The sequence below is a fragment of the Vitis vinifera genome, chromosome 7 (assembly GCF_030704535.1).
Source record: "Vitis vinifera cultivar Pinot Noir 40024 chromosome 7, ASM3070453v1".
NCBI classification, from domain to species: Eukaryota; Viridiplantae; Streptophyta; class Magnoliopsida; order Vitales; family Vitaceae; genus Vitis; species Vitis vinifera.
The window spans coordinates 27,312,528-27,334,241 of record NC_081811.1 but is presented as its reverse complement, the minus strand read 5'-3'; the positions used below and the strand labels follow the sequence as shown (position 1 = coordinate 27,334,241).

The 21,714-nt window shown below is 34.6% G+C and overlaps 2 protein-coding genes across 3 annotated transcripts; both read right to left on the bottom strand.

The window, feature by feature from the left end:
• Window positions 1–70: 70 nt before the first annotated feature.
• LOC100249147 (nicotinate phosphoribosyltransferase 2) lies at window positions 71–10,978 on the bottom strand. 2 transcript variants are annotated; one of them, XM_010654503.3, is made up of 15 exons: window positions 10,443–10,978; window positions 9,723–9,870; window positions 7,992–8,111; window positions 7,695–7,829; window positions 7,547–7,608; window positions 6,874–6,949; window positions 5,613–5,714; window positions 3,840–3,956; window positions 3,042–3,100; window positions 2,764–2,938; window positions 2,355–2,489; window positions 2,150–2,248; window positions 1,334–1,442; window positions 556–668; window positions 71–446 (listed from the first exon to the last, which is right to left on the bottom strand). In XM_010654503.3, the coding sequence occupies exons 1-15, from the start codon at window positions 10,598–10,600 to the stop codon at window positions 366–368; spliced, it is 1,689 nt and encodes a 562-aa protein (XP_010652805.1). In that variant the 5' UTR covers window positions 10,601–10,978; the 3' UTR covers window positions 71–365. The 2 variants fall into 2 exon arrangements, with proteins under 2 accessions (XP_010652805.1, XP_002282786.1); XM_002282750.4 differs by having other exon boundaries at window positions 71–443.
• A 3,211-nt stretch (window positions 10,979–14,189) lies between these two features.
• Window positions 14,190–21,106, bottom strand: LOC100245665 (transcription factor SPATULA). The gene is made up of 8 exons (XM_010654502.3): window positions 20,529–21,106; window positions 20,326–20,430; window positions 20,176–20,241; window positions 19,985–20,050; window positions 15,196–15,501; window positions 15,043–15,112; window positions 14,683–14,824; window positions 14,190–14,597 (listed from the first exon to the last, which is right to left on the bottom strand). The coding sequence occupies exons 1-8, from the start codon at window positions 20,868–20,870 to the stop codon at window positions 14,537–14,539; spliced, it is 1,158 nt and encodes a 385-aa protein (XP_010652804.1). The 5' UTR covers window positions 20,871–21,106; the 3' UTR covers window positions 14,190–14,536.
• Window positions 21,107–21,714: the final 608 nt, after the last annotated feature.

The window sequence follows — 21,714 nt, the reverse complement described above, 5'->3', positions numbered from 1 at the left end:
CATTCAATGACTCCTGTTTCCAACTGCCTTGCTAATATGGTGCTTCATTCAATAAAATCGAAGATGTATATAAATAAAATTCTAATACTTGGATTCAAAATTCTGTTGTGTAAAGGTTACAACTAGAAGCTGCATTATTTCTTTGAGCACGGGTATACCGCAAAATCATACATAACTCTGAAAATGACAATGCTGGGTGCAGGACACAATTTTATTTGATGACGAAACAAATTGTTTCTCAGACTTATTCGAGTATTACATCAATGAGAATCTCACAAACTGCTGACTATTCAAAGAAGCTCCTCCTACCACAGTGGAATCATCACTTGGCTTCTGTTTTGTACAGTGCTCCACTCGTTCATCCCTTACTGTAACTCACCGACAGGTGCCTCATTGAGCCATAGGAAATGAATGAAGTCATACAACTTTGCACTCACGCTCACCTGCTAGGTAACAAAAGTTTATTTTTGTAGTTGCAACCAAGAAAAAAAACAATCATAAAAGAAATCACTATGAACTAAAAGCCATGCTAGTAAGATGCATATCTGTAGTTACCTTGTATGGTGTTGGGTTCAATCTCCTCATGTGGTCAGGCCGCATTTGTTCAAGCTGTTTCATGCAACGTTCTTTAATGTTCTTGAGAGGGGGTAACTCTTCTCTTGCTTTACCTTCAATGACCAAAAACTGAGCTTAAGATACTGTAAACAGAATGTAGTCTATCGGAGATTAATTATCATACCAGTTGATCTATTTTCTACTGATGAATGATTTTTATTTTCCACTTCAAAGAAAATTTATGAGATTCAAATCAAATCTTGCTACGCCTAATTATCAACAATCAAGAGCTTGAGGGGAGTTTTAAATTTGGAAGTATTTGCTATGGAACATAAAGTAGAGACATGAAAAGACTGTGTGGCCTTATTTAGGATAATTCTTTGTTTCACTTTAGCCAAAGTCATAGTCAAAATTTTAGAGGGGCAATATTGGTATTCTGAGAGTTTCCTAAATTTGAAACAACTTCATGTGTAAAGCCAGAGAAGGGCTTCTAGGAGAAATAACTTCCTAACTTTTGCATTGAGCTCCTTTTTAAGCCACGAGCTCTTTCAATAGAATTACCCAAATAAGTGCATAAGTTTTTATTGAGCTTAAGAAGAGCTTTTGACTTTTTAGAAGCCAATCCAAGTAGATCCCATTATATTGGATGGTTTCTTTATGTTCAGAATGGATAAAGCACTGTAGCTTTCACTGTATCAGGTATGGAGAATTTTTCTAACAAGTATAGATGTTTAAGATGATGACCAACAAAAAAAAGTGATCAAAATTATATCTGCACCTGAGCTCCCAGACCAATAACACTTCAGAAGCTCTTCAACATGTTGTGGCACCACATATGCTCTCTTGGATTCACTAAAAGGGTGACGACATAGAATTCGTTCTGCCAGCTGCAAGTTTAAAATAAGTAAAAAAAACATGTTTTGCTTACATTCTTCAGCCATCATATGAAGTAATTCTCATAAAAACATCAGAAAAAGCAAGCCGTAGGATGGTATATGGGCATCACAACAACCTGTCTCAGTTGATGCTAACAGTACAAACATGATGGAAATTCAAGATGAACCAGAAGTTGAAAATTGTCCTCCTTATCTTTTTTCATAATTGATGCTGGTTCCTTAATGTGTGGATGTATTTGTTTAAAGAGAGTTGCTGTGGGTTCAGCACCACTAGATGTAATTATACCCTTCCATGTACCCTAAGAAAATACCTGTTTCCTCCTTTCTTTACTAACACCTCCACCAACACCCCATCCCTGTATGTGCATTCTAGGAAACAAAACATTTTTTTTATTTGGCAAAGGTCAAACCTTTGGAATGTTTCACTAACCATTGCTAATTTGATAAAGCATTACACTTGTCCATGTTAAGTATGGAAGTTCATGATAGATTATTGGATGGCACAGTTATTGTTCAAAATTAGAGTTCTCATCTTGCTCAACTATTTATTCAACTTAACATTCTTAGTTTGCCCATCGGTAAGTACAAGTCAAATAAGCAAAGAGAGAATATCGATGAGTTTGAAAACATCTGACTATCAACATGCTTCAAAACATATACAAGGAATTTAATAGGAGCACCACAAGTGGATGGAATACCTTAGGAGGCAGCTCATTTTCCCCTGTCATGATGTCAACCAGAGGGTAACCCTCTCTCCCAAACAATCTGTAGCATCGTTTTTTACATGGAATAGAAACCTAGAACCAGAAAATAATGAAACCCCACCAAAAAAAGGAAAAAAAATAATAATAAAAAGAAAAAAATAAAACACAGAACAAACTGATTTGGACAACATTATCAAACCTTTGAAACATCTTCAGAAAGTTTAATGCGGGGCTGATTATTTATCTCAACAAGTTTGAAAACACAACCTAAAGCAGCTTGAGCATAGCATGTAACCAGATAGGTTCCAATCCCAAAAGCATCAACCTCATGACCCTGTGCAGGAAAACAGTCTGATTCAGAAATTTTGTCTGTTTTTCTTTCTGTAGGTACAGATGCCCTACCATCATAAAAATGCAAAACTTGAAAGAAAAGAACAAAAAGAAAAAGTGCAATCTTCACTCATGAATCTACACAATCTCAAGAAAAAATTCAAGCGTTGAAACAATTTTGAATTTTTATTTCTGTGGATTGTGGAACACCTTTATAAAAATTCTGAAATGATGGGAAAACACAATTGTTTCACAGCACCTTTAGTTCAGATGATTACCTGTTTGTTTAAAGCATCTAAAGTTTCCTCGTTGAGATCATTACTGGCAGTGATACTCATCTTTCCAAAATCAGACACTCCAAATTCATTCTCAATAGTACAAAAGAACTTCCTGGCTTCACAAGACAGATATGCTAGGTCACCAGAATCTAACCTAATGCCTACTGCTTTATACCTGCACAAAAAATCATCTAAAACTCAGCAAGAAAAATATAAGCAATTAAGTGAATCCTTTGCTAATAAATATGCAGATTGATATCTGGAACTTCAAGACGTACCCTAAATCAATGAGTGCTAAGGCAACTGCACAAAAATTAGGAATCCCACTCTTCATTACCTGGTAACATAAACATGAATTCTTTGGTGTTAGAGAAAGACCTTGTGAATGAGTCAATATGATATGCAACCAAGTGAGGTAAGAGAGAGAGACTAGTAGTCTAGCATAAGAGTGATGACTCTAATAAAATGACAAATAACCAAAATAAGAATAATCACTAGCTATTGAAATGCAAAGTCACATATTGGAGAAATTGACATAGTACTATGTAAAAACTAAAGTATAATCGTAAGTTACATGATGTAAGCATTTAATGCTTACAAGAACACTTGATACCACAAGTACCAAGATTCATAAAGTTAATGCAGAAGTCATTAAGGTTAATGTGACCAGAAACAAGAACAGTCTCAATATTAAAAGCACTAACCACTGGATTACTAAGAGAATCCTTGTAGGTTCAATCATCACGGTTACCACAGTACTGGGAGGGAAAATTTCAAGGGACTCACCATGTAAAGATATATTTATTAGGGGAGGCAAAAGACATGTTGACTACTTCAGCATCAACCATACCATAGCATGATGTAAACATAAAAATGAAAAGTGCATTTAAGTGGGAAACTGTAAGTTTTTGAATCTAAGGAGAAACATATTTCAAGTGACTGAGGCTGGACCATGGGGCAAAGCAAAGAAAACCTCAACCAGAAAACCATGTCTTTTGTAAGGAGGTAAGGTAAGATAATAGGCCACAATGACAGTAATTAAACATTACAAGATAATTTGCGAAAGTTTTACTTACGTCATATGTGTCCACAAGAGCTAAGAAGTTATTAGGGAATGCCAAGGCATATGAGGTGAAGGCAGCTAGCTCACTTTGATTTGTCTCACCAAAAACGCCACGAAATGAACGTGACCACTGGAAAGCAAACAAATAAACAACTGAACAATAAGACAAATGAACGGACATGGAGAGCAAGAGAGGATGAGTAAAAAACATAAAGTACAGACATACAGTATTCAAAAGTACTTCAGAATTGAAGCCACTATCTTCTCCATGTAAGTATAAGAAAAAAAGGAACATCCAAATCACCTTCAATTAATGCATGAAGTTGGTTCTTATTAAATTAATGAATTCATCTCAAATCCTATTATGGTGATTAAGAATGAGCTTCTGAAATTGTGTATTATAAATACAAATTGATATGATATGTACATGATAATAGGGGCATACAAAGATATTTGAAATTGGGGGAAAACAAAGCTCAGTGAATCCACTGTATGCACACATCATGCAATTTTTATTTTTATTTTCTATCATGTGGCTATCATAAAGTGAATATATTGGTCAATAATGTATGACATCAACCGCTATATGGACTTACTATAGCATTCGGCTTTTGTTTTATGTTTCCAAGTGCTTAGCATTTTACTATTTAAATTAAATTCCATCCATTTCAGAAACTTCTCAAAACCATTATTTTCTTAGAAGGAGCAAATCTTACTTCTGTCATGAAATTTGAGCCATGGTAAAATGTGGAGTTAATTAAAACAAAATAATAACATCAAGTTTGTTAACATATCCTATTGTTTAGAAGAAAAAAATTGCACATTTTATCACCAGCAAAGCCACAAATCCTGTTTTGGTAGATAAAAAGAGACAATGTATTGAAGTGCCAATAAGAGGCAACAGCCACAGATCTCCACCATTAGATACTTCCAAAACATTTATGAAAATTTCCAACTTTCTGAATGACTGAAAGCATGCTATTATAATTTGCAGAAAGATACACTTTACCATTATTTTCTTTTCTTGATGTGATTTTACTCACAAGATGCTAAAAAGAAGATGCTTTACCATTACCAGTTATATCTTACATTCTTCTCTCTTGTTGTAAAGAAAATAGTTAGAAGTAACACTTCATGATTTATATATGCACTTTTCCTTGTGTGGCATCTTTTCTTTCATTCAGAGATCAAACCTGCCACCTACTAGTAATGTCTAAGAAATCCTCATATCATGGCCATTTCTAATCATGCAAAGATGAAATGGGTAATTATGCAATGAATAATCAAAATTTAGTATATATCATTGCTGGCACATACCATAGTATGCAGGATATCTACAACATTAAAGTGCATGGAAGAACTCAATCACAGCTATTTGCAGCATTATTAAAGACTGCAATGCAAGTATAAATGCATAACATTCTTAATTACACATATGGGATAATTTTCACCAGGTTTGTAACAGGATTTTACAGTTTGATGGCTCACACTTAAACAGTATATCCATTGGAGTTGACTCTAAATAGAAAAATAATTGAAAAAAAAACTGAATGAATAGCCATAACAGAAGGCACAAATATTACAAAGTAAAAGGAAATGCTCAAGTTTGATGCCCTAGCACCATAAGTGCTCAGGCAGTAGTAGATTAGGTTAGTTATTTCTAGCTATAGGTGAAAAAAAAGAAAAGACAGAAACATTGATGTACACTATAAATTTGAGATGTACTTTTGAGCAGTTTAAAGCAGTTGCCAGACATTAAAGAATCTAAAATTTTAAGCCAAAGCACCTGAATTTTGTTTAACCATGCCTGCACCAGACTAACAAAATCCTCACAAGTTCTTGAGCCATCACAACTCCGAAGTGATTTGTCTATGATCTCATCAGGGCTCTGAAGGCAAGTGCATAAATTAGATAAAGTAAAGATTCATGCAAGAAGGTATGTATGAATCTAAAGAGAAGAAAATTTGTTCAGTGCACACAAGTATAATGATGATCAGTTCGATAATTGTTAAGGAATAACATACAGAAATGGTAAAAAATTTAGAATGTCGATATCAATTTCAAAGCCAAGGTTAAAGCAGTGGTAAATGTTGGAGTAAGGACCACATATTTGCTAATGAACAACAAGAAAGTGCAAATCATTGGTCAGGAGTCAGGACTATCTAGCATTAAGCACGGGTAACTTCTTAAACAAATTTAGCCTGGCAAGGACAAGTCTTAAAAACAAGTAGATACCAAATAGATAAACAAGTCAGTCAGACCTATAACAAAAAAAGGATAAACAAGTCAATCATGTCCAAGAGTTTTTTCATGCTTCTTCTTCAATTACCCTAAACTCAAACCCTGGTGGAGAAAAAGAGAAACATTCATCTGAAAGCACTAAATGAAACAGCTGACTATTTTATACAGCAGTGCTGACGTTTATAAAAAGATACCACAATGAAGCTAGAACATATTTGGGCCAATTAAAAAAAATAAAAAAAGAAGAAACTAAAACGTATTGGGTTAACAAATGCCACTAAAATAGTGGCATATAGCAGTACTTCAAATGATGCTGCATGGTAGACACCCCCCAGATTTCATGTAAGGAACTTAACAAAATCAATATAGAGAATATAATGGTTGTTAAGATGAAAAATATTGAACTTTACACTTTGAATGACTGACACAGAAAGTAGATGGTAGTGTAGATACATTTGCACATCCAACCAGCAGCCAAGTAACTGACAAGGAATGACTGACAAAGCTAAATCATGTTTATGGTATTCTCCGTTATTACTAACTGTCAAGTAAGTTAACATTCCAGAACTAGCTTAACATAAACAATGCCTTTCTATGCATTGTGATCTATAATTAGCTATCTATATTTGTAATGCCATTGATGCCAGAAACACACTCTTCTCCAAGTTAATACAAGATACTATTATTACTTTGAAACATTTAAGGTACTCTAGAGAATTTTTTTATCAGACAGTACACCTTGAGAATTCATATCTATGTGCCAAGGTCATTACAGAAAAATAAACTTGATTGTAAAAATTACCAACCATGAATGAGCTAACAAAAGCGTGGGAATGAGTTCCACGAAGTGGTATCCCAAATAACCTCCCAGCTGCAACATTACTATTAATGCATGATACAAAAAGGAAATTGGTCAGACCAAAAGTTAGCTTAGATAACAGTATGATCCATTGAAAAAAGATAAATGTAGTAGGGTTTGAAAGTCCCCTTAATCAACCATAAAGAAATACTCCACTAACACATTCGAAAAAGAAAAGCCTAAAGAATGCAGCTGAAAATTGCAACCTAGCAGATAGTTCTACTTCTCCATATTATATATTTCACCTGACTCACCAGGTGATTGGTAATGACAACACAGTAATACGTGTTTCGTTTTTCCTCTCTCTTTTATAAAATTTAAAATCGAATATATTTTGCAAAGCTTTTAAGTATTTGAGCATTCCACTTGAAAAGAAAAACTATTTCATATGATGTAAATATGAGACTTTTTTTTTAGTGATATAAGAATGTAAATTGGATTTAATAGTATTTACTGTAAAGGAATTGGTGCAAGGACAAACTATTTTACCATATAGATAAAAAGTCCCCTAAGAAGTAGTTCAGCGATATAGAAATGCGATGAAATCATATATCTGTTAATTTAAGAAATGGCTACTGCAGTGTTCAAAATGTAGCAACTGATATTTCAGCAGAAATTACCTTGTTGCATCGAATCCTCCAATATAGCAGTATTTTGATGCTCCTATTCCACCATCTGGCCCCTAATTTAAAATAAACAAATCTTTCTGATAAAAGAAAATACAGATCAGAACTTATTTCAAATTAAGGACAAAAAAAAAAAAAAAACCTGTGCCCGTCGAAGCCCAAACTCAAGTAGCATTTTAGACTTCCCAGCAACTAATCGATGCCTTGCAGCATTGGTAGCCACTAATGATGCATAATTAATAAGATTAACAAATGGAGTTTCCAGCAATTGAGCCACCTAAAAAAACAGAGAGAAGCATTAAGGTGGATTATAATGAAAATTTTAAGGAATAAAATGGAAACTAGACACCAAAGAGGAAATAATAATTACATCTTTAGAACATGAGATTGATTTATTATTTTTTTTCAAAATATTCTAAAGAAAAGACCTGGTACTTACAGCAATTGGCCCTTCAACTCTCATTAGGGGTACTTTTGGGAAAACAACAGATCCCTCTGAAATAGCATACACCTCAACATCAGAACAGTCCACTCCTCTAAGATAATCGTAGAAGCCATCCTACAGTTTGTTGATGACAATATATCAGTTAATCATATATTTTAATTCAAGGGTTAGATGGAGAGCAGTATAATACCTCAATATGAAGTTTGATGTTATCAGTAAAAGGAAATTCACATTTTAACTATATTTCTGAAAGCACTATCATGTAGAATGACAATTTTTTATGCGATCATCAACTAACAGAAAAAGTTGAAGTGCTTTACATTGTTTTCAGGTTTGTACAAATCAAACTGTCATAGTCTGGTAGCAAAACCCAATTAATAAGGATTTTACTTTCAAAAAAGTTCAAACTTATATGAAAATTTTCATGCTATTATGTACATAAATCCAAAATACTATTCAGAATTAGAACAGTTATAAAATGCTCTCATGAATAAAACTCATGATCAGGAACGCCTGTGATGGAAAAAAATAATAAAAATAATAATAAACATGGCCATTTTATAAAAGGAAAACCATGTCCTATTCAAAATAAGAGTTCTAGAAATTTCTATGTTCTATCATTTACGAATATCAACATGTTTAAGATCAGTCTAAGGTTTATTTTTGTCCTCCAATAACTCTAGCTTTTTGTTTTTTTGTTTTTTTTTCTTCTGACACATGCAATCTAACTAATTTAATCAATCAATTCTCATCAAACAACCAGGGCGAAAAGCACGAGAATGGCTTCAAAATAATAGGCATCCTCATTTTTAATATATCTTGTTGTCATACAAAGCGTGTGTGTAATAGAATAACCACTCCTATGTATCATAGAGAGGGGAAATCTTGCCACATTGCGCACATAAATTAAATATGATTTCTTTCTTCTTTTTTCTTTTAACAGGCATACATATGAGTCAAATATGATTTGACAACTACCTTGGGTGGCTTACCAGTGGCGGAGCCACGCTATGCCCAGGGGATTAAAGTTTTTGAGGTTTTGATCCCAGATCCAAATTCTGCAAATATGCATGGTTACCACTTGGCTATATGAGCTTTTTAATCTTATTTTGGCCCGCTTGAAGTGAAGTTCATAGCTTGCCCCAGACCCCCCACCCCTAAGTTTTGAGTTGTATTTGTAATAGTTTTTCTAGCTTTTGATTACAGTTATGTAGTGGTTGCCTCTAGGGGTGGGGAGGGAATTTAGCATCCTTCTTTGTATTTACTTATTTCATGATAGTAAACTGTTGGTTTCTAAATAAAGAAAAACAAGAAAACAGAAGCCTGTGTTTTTCTAATTGCTCTTTACTTGATCATTTTGTTATTTCATGGTATGTTTGGTTATTCAAAGATTTGACAAAAAATGTGAGGAAAGAAAATAAAGAGGAAAAATTGAACAAAAGAAAAAGTTAAGGAAAATAAAAAATAAATATAAATTTAATAAACTATTTTCACATACTTGTTTCACCTCATTCTACTTATTTTTTCTCTTCTATATAAAAATTAAATAATTTGAAGATGTATAAGTTTTTAATTAATTTTAATTATATTTGAGTTTCATTTTGATTTTTCATAATAAACCAAACATGAAGAAATCATTTTCTATAGTTTTTTTTCCTTCTCTTAACACCTCTTAAGGAACCAAAAAGAATCAGAATAACAATTGTAATCAAGAAATACAGTTACCTCACATGTAGGAGGCAAGGTTGCGCGGATAAAAGATATTTCTTCCTCTGTGAATTTAAAATTAGCTATAAACTTTATGCATTCTTCTAAACCAGCAAAGATTGTATATTCACCACCAAATGGGTTCTTCCGAAAAAATAAATCAAACCTGAAACATTATAGCAATTAGAAAACAAGATATTACAGTGCAAGCAGCTTCAAAACATAGCAAATAAGATTCTAAAAGAAAATTGATGGCCCTTAAAGCTGCCAGTGACTAGTAGTTCAATTCTAGTGTTCACATATTTTGCAAAAATCAATCTACTTTTCAAAACCACTTGAATTTGTACCAACTCAACCATCTCACAACTCCTTGTGCGGAATGTTTTCCAAGGCTTATCACCCGCTATAGCAAACAATCAATACAGACAATCTTATGGAATAAGACAAACGCAAGCAACAAGCAGCGAGCAATGAAATCAAAATCCATAAAATAAAAAAATAAAAAGGCCACTGCTTGGTTTCTCAGAAAATTTAATGAAACGATCAAAAGAAGAATTCGCCTCAATTTACAGTAGCATAACCAAGTTAATCTTTTTCACGAGCACAGGAAACTAAAACAGTAAAAAGAAAAAAAAAAAACAGTTAAGAAGGATCGGAACATCCTTTTGCTTTTGCTTTTCCTTTTCCTCCAATTTCCCAGTAACCAAACAGAGTCAAGGAAAAGGAAAATGCACTCACACGGCCCGTTCGTTATGCTTGCCGGCTTTCCAGTAAGCGTAGCACATAGTGAACTGATAGAGATCCGTAAGCAGAGGCGTAACCATTGGATTGGTCGGGCCATCAATGACCCCATACGACCGCTCAGTATTCGGACCATTCGCTGCTTTCGCCTCCATTCTTCTGCAAATTGCTAGGGTTTTGCTTTTCCTCTTTCTACGATTCGCTGTTCGCCGTTTCAGGGGTTGTATGCGTATTTATACTCAAAAGCAGACGTGGGCGAAGCGGCAACTGAAGCGCATATTCCTGAAATCAACTCATTTTTTCCATGTGAAAAATCGAGAGGAAGCTGCAGAGGAGAGGGTTGTGGAGACCGTTAAAAACGAAGGGCTGGAGGATAATCGTTACGAAACATGAGGGCCTGGACTCAACGCAACAGGGATAAATGGGCTGTTCTCAGTGGACTGCCGATACGAGACTCGACTCTTCCTATGAAACCCCATCATGACGTGGCAACATCATGTTGACTTCTGCCTGATCAGTGTGTACACTCTGGTCGGATGAGAATTTTGGGTAAAATACTAATATTAGGTAACACATAATTTATTTTAGTAAAGTACTAATTATTAAATTTATTATGAAAATCCAGAAAAATAAAATTCATTATTATCATCAAAATTTATATTTATTACAAAATGAAAACCTCATTTTTATTTATTTATTTATTTATTAAATAAAATGAAAAATACATTTGGTAATTGAATGGATTTTGGTCCCAATAGGGAATGGGAAAGCAAGAAGAAAGGTTGCTAAAATGGAGACGAAACTCTCTGGGTTGGACCATTTGAATGCTACAGGGAACGTGCTGTGTACATCGGGGTCCAGTCTACGAACATGGACCTAATGCTTGAGCTTCAACTCACTGCTTTGTCTTTGCCCTAATTCGTAGGACCTAATGCTGTTGGCATATCGTGTCAACAACGCCAAGACGATCATTCAGATTTCAGAGGGACTAGTTGAGGATTCGTTGTTTGGGTAAAGTCAATAAGACATTAATTTTTCGAAGAAAAATGCAAAGATTTTAATCCATTACAAAGTCGTCTTTGAAAGATACGAATTCAATGCGAGGAAAAGAAAAAGTTGGATACGAAATCGATGGCACGAAAAGGAAAACGTTTTTTTTTCCAAACCGTAAAGTAGTTTTGTAATTTAAAAAACATATTATTCTTAAAATAAATTTTAAATGTTTGTAATAGTCTTTTACAAAGTGTTTTAAGGAACAATTAAAAATATAGAAAATATTTTAAAAAATTTTATATTACACATTAACATAATATATTTTCATGAAGAAATATTTAAAAAAAAATATTATATTTAAAATTCTCTTATATATTCCACCTTGTTTAATTTTTTTTTTCTTTTTTTGAAAATTTTTAATTTAATTATATTAAAATAAATATATTTTATAAATAATTAAATTATTATATTTTTATAATTTATTTTATTGAAAATTATTATTATTATTAAAAATAAAAAAATAAAAAATAAATTAAATTAATTTTATATATAATCGGGATGAGACGAAGTGGGATAAAATAATACTCAAACTGGTTCCGAATTTTAATAGAAATCTTGAACCTGTCTCAAACTAGTTTTTTTAAATTTTGAGCTGTTCCATTAGGGATGGAAGGGGAGGATACCCGAAAAAACCCTACATATTATCATCCCTAGCCATAAGCATGAGACATCTACCCACCTATTTTTCTCTTCCAAAGACTATTTTTGAAATTATTCCATTTTGCTTTTTTTTTTCCATATCTTCTTTTCGAATTCGCTCAATTTTCAAAATAAAAATTGAAATGCTGAAAATTTGTCTAATTTTTACACAACCCATACACACCAGTTGTCTCTTGGGAACGTCATCAGCACAGCAATGCTCAATATTCCAAGAATTTCGTTTCTACTTTGCCTTTTGCATTTCTTTATTAAAACTATATGAATGTACAGCTCAGATATGACCGAGAACCCTGATAAGGCACCAAACAGATAAGACAGAGTCATATGTACTAGAATTGGCAACAAGAGAATGCAAACAGCATATTCCTTGCAAGCTCACAGAGAAAAGAGAGGCTGGGAAACCATCCAGAGATATTGTCAGCAAACTTGCAAAAGCTTCCAAAATCTGACGACTCTTTGGGTTAGTGGCCGGCAAATTGGACTGTTTTCATCCTAGTTGTCCAGAACTTTTGTTTAACAAGCCATGTTTTTGCAGCAAAATTGTGAGTTGAGAGTGATTGTATCATAAAAGAAAGACGACTGAAGGTACTTAAATCCTAAGCTGAGACGACATAGTTTTTTTTTTTTTTTTAAAATTTTCAGTTCTAACCTTTTGTCACTACCTGATTATGGTATTTAGTAATCTTACAATTATGCTGTGCATCTTTAATATTATAAATAACGATACTCCCCCACTTGCATTTTTATTTTATGTGACAACCCTGGACTGAGCTTTTGTCTTTGTGTGTGCTAGACATTAACAGATCAGGTTCATGGTATCATGTAATTTTAATAATACTAGGAGTTTTTAAACCATAGACAGGTGTCCTGTTTGTCATTTAGGGTATCAAGTTAAAAGCCACTCAGTTGGTCCTGTTTGTCATTTAGGGTGATTGGGCAGACCACGGTCTTCACTTAAAAACATATTTGAAGTAACATAATCACTTAGGAAAGTAAACAAAATAGACAGGTGTTTACCTCATTTGGAAGAGGTATTTGGTAAAATTTAATATTTATTATTTAATAATTTAAATTAATTTTAATTTAAATAATATTTAAATCATTGATTTAAATTTTATTACTTAATTTTTACTACTGTTTCACAAAATTAATTTAAAATTTATTTTAAATCATCAAATTGATATATTTATCCTCGTAAATTAAAATTAGGATAAAGGAGGTCGAATAATAATGGAAGTTATGAAATAACAAAAGAAATCGTGACGGTAACAAAAACAAATAAAGATAAAAAAATATAATAAAAATGTGAATTTAAGAATAAATTAATTATTTTATTTATCACTTAAAATTATTTTTTCCTTTAAATTATTTTATCAAATATATTCAATTTACTTAATAATATAAATTAAATTATTAACTCATAAATTGATTTACTAAACACCCACTCAGTCAAACATAAACACCAGTCATCTGCTCCACAGAAACTTGGTTCTTGACTGAGGAGGTTGATCTCCAGTCAACAAGGCCCTTCAACTACGGTTCATTGAAAATAAGCAGTAGGAAAAGAAAAAGAAAAGAATGTGGAGTCATACAACCCCAATCCCTACGTTTGATTTGTTGAAAAAGCTTTAACAAGAATGCATTGACTTTAAGACACGTGAGCTATTCTTGACGTGAGACATTCAAAGAGAAGAACAGAACAAAACAAGAGTCAATAAGTCATACCATAGGATCAGGACAACAGACCTCTGGCTTCTATTTCTTCTATTGGATCCAAGCAATTTCTCGCATGATTGCAAATCTTCTCTGGCTCTATATACAACAAAAGGATGTTACACCATTGTATAGAGGGGTGGAGCTGTTCATTTGGCTGAAATAATCTTGGTTTTTAGTGATTTATCCATGTTACTTACTGGGGAAATGACAGGGTTTTCCATTGAAAGTGGTGTTGCACATCCAAATTAGAGCACTGACAAACCATTGATGGGCGACATTTAAGAGACCGAAAATTAAAAATATCATAAGACAGAATTTTACATAATTTGCAGATTTCTAATTGATAAATGTAGAGGTAGAGCATAGCATACATCCTTGCACTTACGGCAGTTCATTATCAGATAAGAGTGTTCACTGCTAAAAGGAAGAAAGAAAAAACTAAGCCTTTACATGAATCGACCCCATTTTCTCAGTTAGCTTACAAGCAATACTCAAGAAGAGCCAGTCTGCTCAATCCCAGCTCATCTTAGAGGCATTATGATCCAAATACCAGCTTCGTGTTTGAGGGCCTCTTGAGCAAGATGAAGAAATAGAGGAGCTTGCAGAAGTTGTAGTTACAACAATTTTAAAATGTTAAAAGTGGTAGAATACCAACTAAAGCTTCAAAAATCAAGCCTATCTGTCTTCATGTCATCATTGGGAACACTTCTACCCGTATGCATGCTGAAAAGAAGCATATATGAGAGAAACTAAAGATCATATGGCGCCATGAAGTAAAAACATTGTCTTATGGATGAAAGAAATTTACCCATTCAATTGGGGAAAAGGAACTTGGTTGTGTTCAATGTTCTTTAGGAGCATGCCTTCAGACAGATCTCTTCTTTGGATGCACGATTCCAGAGTGTTGCTGTCTTTCACACCAGAAGCTTGTGCATCATAGGGTAGTGACACTGTAATTGTGGTTTCCATTTTTAATTCTTTCAACACTCAAGTACAGGTGAAACCAAGGGAAAAAAATATAATTTTTTTCCCCTCATGATAGATAAACATCAAATGGGATGTGAAACATGTGATAGATGGCACTCATGGATTCAACACTTGGATCCTGTAGCTTACATGATACTATTAAATTGGGCGAAAAGAAAAGATCAAGGCTTAGAAGACCCACCTAATGAATTTGTTCCTGCACAACTTATGTTTAACTGCTGATGAGGCAACACGTCTTCCCTGCAGATATCCTTCACATTGCAGAGACATAAGTTGGCAAGTATTATTTCCTTAATAGTTAATTACATTATTCATAGGGTAGTGTTAAACTTACCGCAGAGGATGTTTGGAGCTGAAAAGGTCCAAGGTGAGCCTGGATTGATGATTCCAATCCAAATGAAGTTTCTGAATTCATTATATCTGTCAAGTTGGGGACCGATGGATGACTTGAGGAGGTGCCTTGGTTGGCTAGCCTGTATTCCATGGTTTCTTGGTTCACAGGAAGTGTGCCAGTCATGTCCATATGCAGGGATCCATTTTCCTCTCCAATGCCTATTCTCATCTGGGAAAGTTGGACAGGCGGCAGTACTCCAGGTAGACACATAGGATGCAAACTTAACCCATTTCTCATTGATAACATCTGAAATGTAAAACAACATTATAAGAATTTTAGAATCACATCCTGTCTCTTTCAGCATAACCTCTACTGTTTTCTACTCTCCACGTGTGTTTGATCTTTTCAAGGAGAAAGATGAGAAGAAATTCAAGGTCGCATGATCAAGCATCACCTCCTAGTACATTCATTAATCATGCAAAACCATTTTTGAACTTGCAGAAGCTAACGTCTAAAAGTTTGCACACTAAATAATGAAGCTATTCCTCAAGTTAATATCGAACTTGAATTCTTTTAACTGTTTTAGAACTTGCTGCTTTTGTTGCAATGAAGATTGCTTCTCAGAAAAAGACACATAATACAACAGTGGCTACAAAAAGCAACACCTAGAGCAATAGGCATGCTTCTAACTCATGCTGGCAACAATTTCGAATATGGTTTTCTAGAACTTTGATCTCCACTTTTCCATGTTTGTGCTTGTGGTACTTAGTTCTCAAATACAATATGGTCTTAGCACCTTAAAGGCACCCTTCGTATTTATCAACACTACATTAACTTGGGCGACTGACTCTCAGTCTTAGTCCCATCTGAACAAGTTGTAGCATGGGAATTTTTTATGGTTTAACTGCAAAATCAAAACATGACAGTTTAATGGGAGGAAAACACTTTAATTAAATAGCTCCTTGTCTTCTCAACCAACTCAAAATTTTCAGAGGGCCATGTCAGAAAGGGCCATTTTGGTCATGGTCTTGAAGAGGTTGTAATATGATATGTTTGAAGGTTTATTACAGGAGATAACATCGTCTTCAAATTCAATTCATCGAAACCAACTCAACTACATAATCCCATTGTACTTTCTAATGCCTGAAAAGGGCTCTTACTCAGTTGTATTCTTCTAGGTGCCATCCCTACCATCCACAGAGAGGTGAGAAATATTAATTCATGACCACTATCTACCCCAAGATGACAATGCTCTAGCTAACTACAATGTCACTGCCCAAACTAATGCCAATGAATGTAGACATGTTGTTATTATTGTTGTATTATGTTAGGGATATTGCTGTAAATTTTTCGAAGTTCAAAAATATAAATAGATGCAAAGGTATAGGAAAGTCAAGTAGATAAAAATCTAACCTCCTTCCAAACCCCAGAATTATATGTTTATAGTTCCAACTTGGTACTAGAGCACAATCCTAGTATTTCCCCTAGAATTTCTAGAGTTTATTATTGCCGAATTATATTAGAAGTACTATTGTAATCTTCATTTCTTAAAATCAATAATTAAAATAGATGGAAAGATATAAGAAAGTCAAGTAAACAAAAACCTAAATCTCTTCTATCTCCTCTTTCTTTTTTTCCTCCCAAACTCCTGCATCACAGGTTTACAGTGGTTATCTGAACCCTGCCCCATGTCGACTCTAACCAGATTCAAGAGCAGGACAAAAAAATCCCATCCCTGCCCCAGTTCATCCATGATTGTCCAACCCCATCCTAGTAAGGGCAGGACAAAGAGAGTTGCCCAGTTAATCCATGCCATTGATATTCCTAAGGATAGGAGGTTAAAATGATGGGAAGATGTAAATGGAATTGTAGCTCAACTAGTGTAGAAAAGAGAGGGAACAAATTATAGTTTCCATTCCACACAATGAATTTGAACCTCAAAACACCCCAATCCACTCACAAGAGAAAAAGAAAGAAAAAAGAACAAGAGGCGGGTTTAGAGCAGGGCAATGTCACCTAAACAAGGAAAAGGAAAACTAGAACTTCATTTGCCAAAAGATGACTTTATAAAGGCTTATTAATTTCATTTTTTTTTCAAATTACAAATATATGAATGTTCATATGATGCATACAAACACCAAAAAAAGGAAAAAGTTTTTACATGAAAATGCCATTTTATAGGCTTTTCTTTTTACAGATCTGCTACCAAAAATTGAGGATTTTTTTTTTAATTTTTTGATTATTGAGGAACCTTCCATAGCCAAGCCCTTAGGACTCTCCATGGGGACCCAAACCTTGGGGCACTAACCACCTTGCAATAACTAACATCAGGTAAATTCAGGGTATCATCAATGATAGGATTCAAACCCAGGACCATGTGCTACTTAATGGGACCGTACTTCTTAGTGTTCGCCATATTGCAATGCATACAAACATAAACTTTCCAACAAAAGGCCACTAGATTTTCAAAAACTGACAAGAACCAAAAGAACCTCCACTCAACACTTGAAGAAAGATTGTAGATTTCAGCCTAGGAGACAGTTTCAAATATATGACTACCTTTTTTCACATAACTTTAGAATGTTTTCCTACCAGACTCAAATAAGCTACCAGATATGCCATAGCAAGCAACTATTCAAGTGCTTTTACTAGCTATAATGTGAAAACCCTTTTAAATTTTATCAAGTTTCAAATTAGCATGGAAAAACAAATTTATACTTCTCCGAATTGCTAAGATCTAAATTGTTAAGACCCTAGATAGGCTGTAGCTATAAGTACTTTGTCCACTTAGTAAAACCCTAGACCTATGGCATACAATTCCAAATATGAATATCCTTTACGTTTAGAGTGCCTTCAAAGCGTATGTAAATCTTGGAGTTAGCAAAGTTTGTTGCGAGACAAAAAGAAGGGCAACAAAGAACAAAACAGGGAGGAAAAAGTTAAAAACAGAAATGATAGGATTTATTGTTCAAAGAAATCAACAAAACTGTATTGCATCAAACTCCTAATTGAGTAATTTGCACTTAAAATCTTTGTATTAGAGAACGAAGAATTTCCAACCTAAGGCTTTTGTGCACTCAATTTATTGGTTTAAGTTGGCAATGGAGTCAAATCTTAGAATATGCCCCAATCATATTCATTGGTTGTGCTTATAAGGTAATTAATTCAATTTTTGTTAATTTTCTTGTCATCAAATTAGCAGTTTCATCACTATCACTTAATTCAAAAATCAAGCTTGCATCGATATTGGAAACTCCAAATCTAGAAGAACTAACCATAGCATGTACTTTGCATGTGTCGCCTCCATTGTTTGTCAAGGCTATTTTTATTTACCATGAATAACAAGAAAGCGGACCTTATGTTTAGATAAATCTCTTGAAATTGTTTGATCCTATCTAGTCTCTTTAGCACTCCATCTTGGTTCTTGCCATGCCTCAAAAATCACTATATTCTCACTGTTCTAGACACAATGTCATTGATGTGTATACCACTGCCATCATACATGAATTCAAGTGGATGCTTGTCAACAAGGACCATATTTTTCCTAAGCCCAGCCCACCAAAATGATGCAAGTGCAACCATTTCAAAATAGGGTTTACTTCTCTTGGTGTCATTGCATCTACTATTCATAAAACTTATGGCATATTCTAGTTCGTCATCAGTTATTGTAATGTAGTACTATGGAGGTAATGTCACTACTTTAGCTATGAATAGTATCTGAATCTTGTTTTGATGTGTGCTATCAATACGAGTCTCTGTTTCTATGCATAGGGTTTTGGGGTTTTATCTATATTTGGAAGCTATGAAATATTTGGAGATGGCATTTTATTGGAGATGAAATTTGCTTCAGGCTTTTTGGCTTTTACTAATATTTGACATGCTTTAATATTGAAGCATGCAAGAGGTTTCTCCTTAATATTCCTTTTGAAAAACTTAGTTTTCATGGGTATTGAAGTGTTTTTTCCGAGTCTTACATTCCTGAATTGTTAATTGTTCAGACGGTCAACATCTTTGAGGTTAAGAATGGACACCTCAAGGACTTAATAATCTTCTTACTTAAGGCCCAGTTGAACCAGCAGGAAGAGACAAAACACAATAACAGGACTAGGCATTAGAAGATGAAATTTCCTGATTTACGAGAAGATAGTGCTGTGGCTTAAATTCACTACTTGAGGGGACTAGTTCTTCTTTTCTTAGTTAGCTATGATGCCATTAAAGATCAGGAAGCTCATTTAGTTTTTGATGAATGATGAATCTCAAAGAGTAACAGTTCAGGAGTCGGTGGTTGTCCATAATTATTGATATGGAAAACCTATCAATGCTTCATAAATATGCAACCAAAGAAGCTTGTCATTATTGATTCTTGTAACATAAATGATGAGCACTTTGATGATATCAGCATTCCTCTGGATGACATAGAATTGTAAGAGGAACTTGGCGTGAAACAGTGAATTTCGTGTATGAAGAGGAACTTTTTGAGAACCCTTTTCATAAATTTTCTTATGTCTTTGGTGGACATGGCATATTACCAAGGGTGTAGATCTTACAAGACTTATTTTCTAGTTAGATCTATTTCCTTATTGCTTTCCAAGTTACATATAGCAATTTCAGTTCACACAGAATATTAGTCAGGAATTTACTAGGTGATTTAAAAGTATCTCACTTGGGTTCAAATGCCTATAGAAGCCAACCCCTATGTTTATCCACATCATTAAGGGCATTTGAATCAGCATGCACCAGCAGCAAACAACGAATAGATAAAGTTTTATTATTGAAGGAGAGTATAAACCTGTACTTGAAGCTGAAGCTGCTTGAGGTATTCGATGGCCTCATCAAGCATGGAAGCCTTGTCTGTCTGTTGTGAAAAAAAGAAAAAAGAAAAAGAAAAAGGAAAAGGAAAAGGAAAAGGGAAATCAACAATTCAGCCAAGAATCCAAATGGATCCGTAGGATAAACAGAACCAACAAAAGAGATGTACACCTTGTTAGAATTTGGAATTAGATTCTGCAACGCTTTCATTTTCTCGTTAATCCTACTCCTCCTCCTCTGCTCAACAAACTCCACACGTCAATACCACAACAGAACTTCCCTAATCACAAAGTTCTACAGACAATTGTACTACAATCCAACCTTTTCAGACAAATTATGGACCTCGGCAGCCCTGCTTCTCTTCGACGAACTTCGCAGAGGAGCTGCCTTTGTCGCCACCTCTTCCACCAATGCTTCAAGACCTTCCTGCAAATCCATCCAAAAATTCAATAGATCAAACTCAAAACCAAAACTCAACAAATTATACGGGACAAACACACAACATAAAGAACACAACTGACTACCTCACTCTCGCAGTCGTACTCGTCCAGGTCATTGTCGAAGCCTCCAGCCGACGAAGACGCAGTTCCGGCACTCACGGGAAAATAAACGCCGGTGGAGGAGTTCATTCCGTCCCGAACGAGGCGATCCGAGCTGGAAATAAGAGGGGATCGACACTGTCTGAGAGGATTCTCCGACAGAAACTCGCTCGGCATAAGTTTGGCATTGTGAAGCGAAGTGGTTGACGACGACGACGACGACCGGAAAAGAATCTGGTGGAGAAAGAGAGATATTTCGTCCGGTTCCGAAGCGGATGACGGTGGCACAGGAGAAGAAGAGCAAGGCTTGGTGTACTGATCCGCCATTAACACTATGAATACAAGCAGAACAGAGAAATTGTGGGCGGGGTTTAAATCAAATGATCGGGGCACGCGCTGCTGGTGCGAGTGGGGAGATCGACAGAGAACGGTCAACAGTTTCAGTTACTAGCCTTCCTTAAAATGATTGGGCTGTCAACTCTTAAAAATGACAGGCGGCAGTGTCTCAAACAGCTCGCCGGTGCACGTGACGTGAGGCATCCCCCACCGATCACTAAACCATTAAACCATCTAACCCTATTTCGGTGATAAATAAAGGGCCAGTCTAATCCTTTTAGTTTTTTTTTTTTTTTTTTTTTTTTTATATACAATGAATTTTCAAAAATACTTTTTAAAAACATTCCTAAAAAATCCATATTTTAAAAATACTTTTAGTCTTTCAATAATACCTCTCCATATATAATAAATACTAAATACTATTTATTTGGAAAAAATAAATTTAATTAGCCCATTATCAAATCCATTAATAATTCTTTTATTCGATAGAAGCTAAATCAAAGTAGAAGGGACAAAAGATTATGGGCCTGGAAATTAAAGTAGGTAAGTAATATAATAGTATGGAATTGGCGTGACCTTACCTCCCTTATAAATATTAATTTGGACCCATTATTAATTTTGGACGGTCAAAGCAAAAGACGAGACCTCTCACTATCACAGCCTTTCACTATCTTGTCCGAACCAACGTCACCTTAACCAGACACACCAAATAATGTCGCAAATATTTATCAATATCTTTGCCAGCCTTTTTCATCAGTACATACACGTGGCGAAAATCCATTGGAGGAATAGATCTCGTATCCAACGTGTGTACGTTTCATGTGGGACCACCAGA

What these genes read in the sequence shown, in the direction of transcription:
- LOC100249147 (XM_010654503.3), bottom strand. Translation starts at nt 10,600, where the DNA reads ATGGAGGCGAAAGCAGCGAATGGTCCGAATACTGAGCGGTCGTATGGG. An exon ending in CTCTTGTGGACACATATGAC is followed by an intron (nt 3,101 to 3,839) that starts GTAAGTAAAACT and finishes TTATGTTACCAG; the next exon opens with GTAATGAAGAGTGGGATTCC. An exon ending in TTATTGGTCTGGGAGCTCAG is followed by an intron (nt 669 to 1,333) that starts GTGCAGATATAA and finishes TGGTCATTGAAG; the next exon opens with GTAAAGCAAGAGAAGAGTTA.
- LOC100245665 (XM_010654502.3), bottom strand. Translation starts at nt 20,870, where the DNA reads ATGGCGGATCAGTACACCAAGCCTTGCTCTTCTTCTCCTGTGCCACCG. An exon ending in TCCATAATTTGTCTGAAAAG is followed by an intron (nt 20,242 to 20,325) that starts GTTGGATTGTAG and finishes TTTGTTGAGCAG; the next exon opens with AGGAGGAGGAGTAGGATTAA. An exon ending in AGCTTCAGCTTCAAGTACAG is followed by an intron (nt 15,502 to 19,984) that starts GTTTATACTCTC and finishes TTTACATTTCAG; the next exon opens with ATGTTATCAATGAGAAATGG.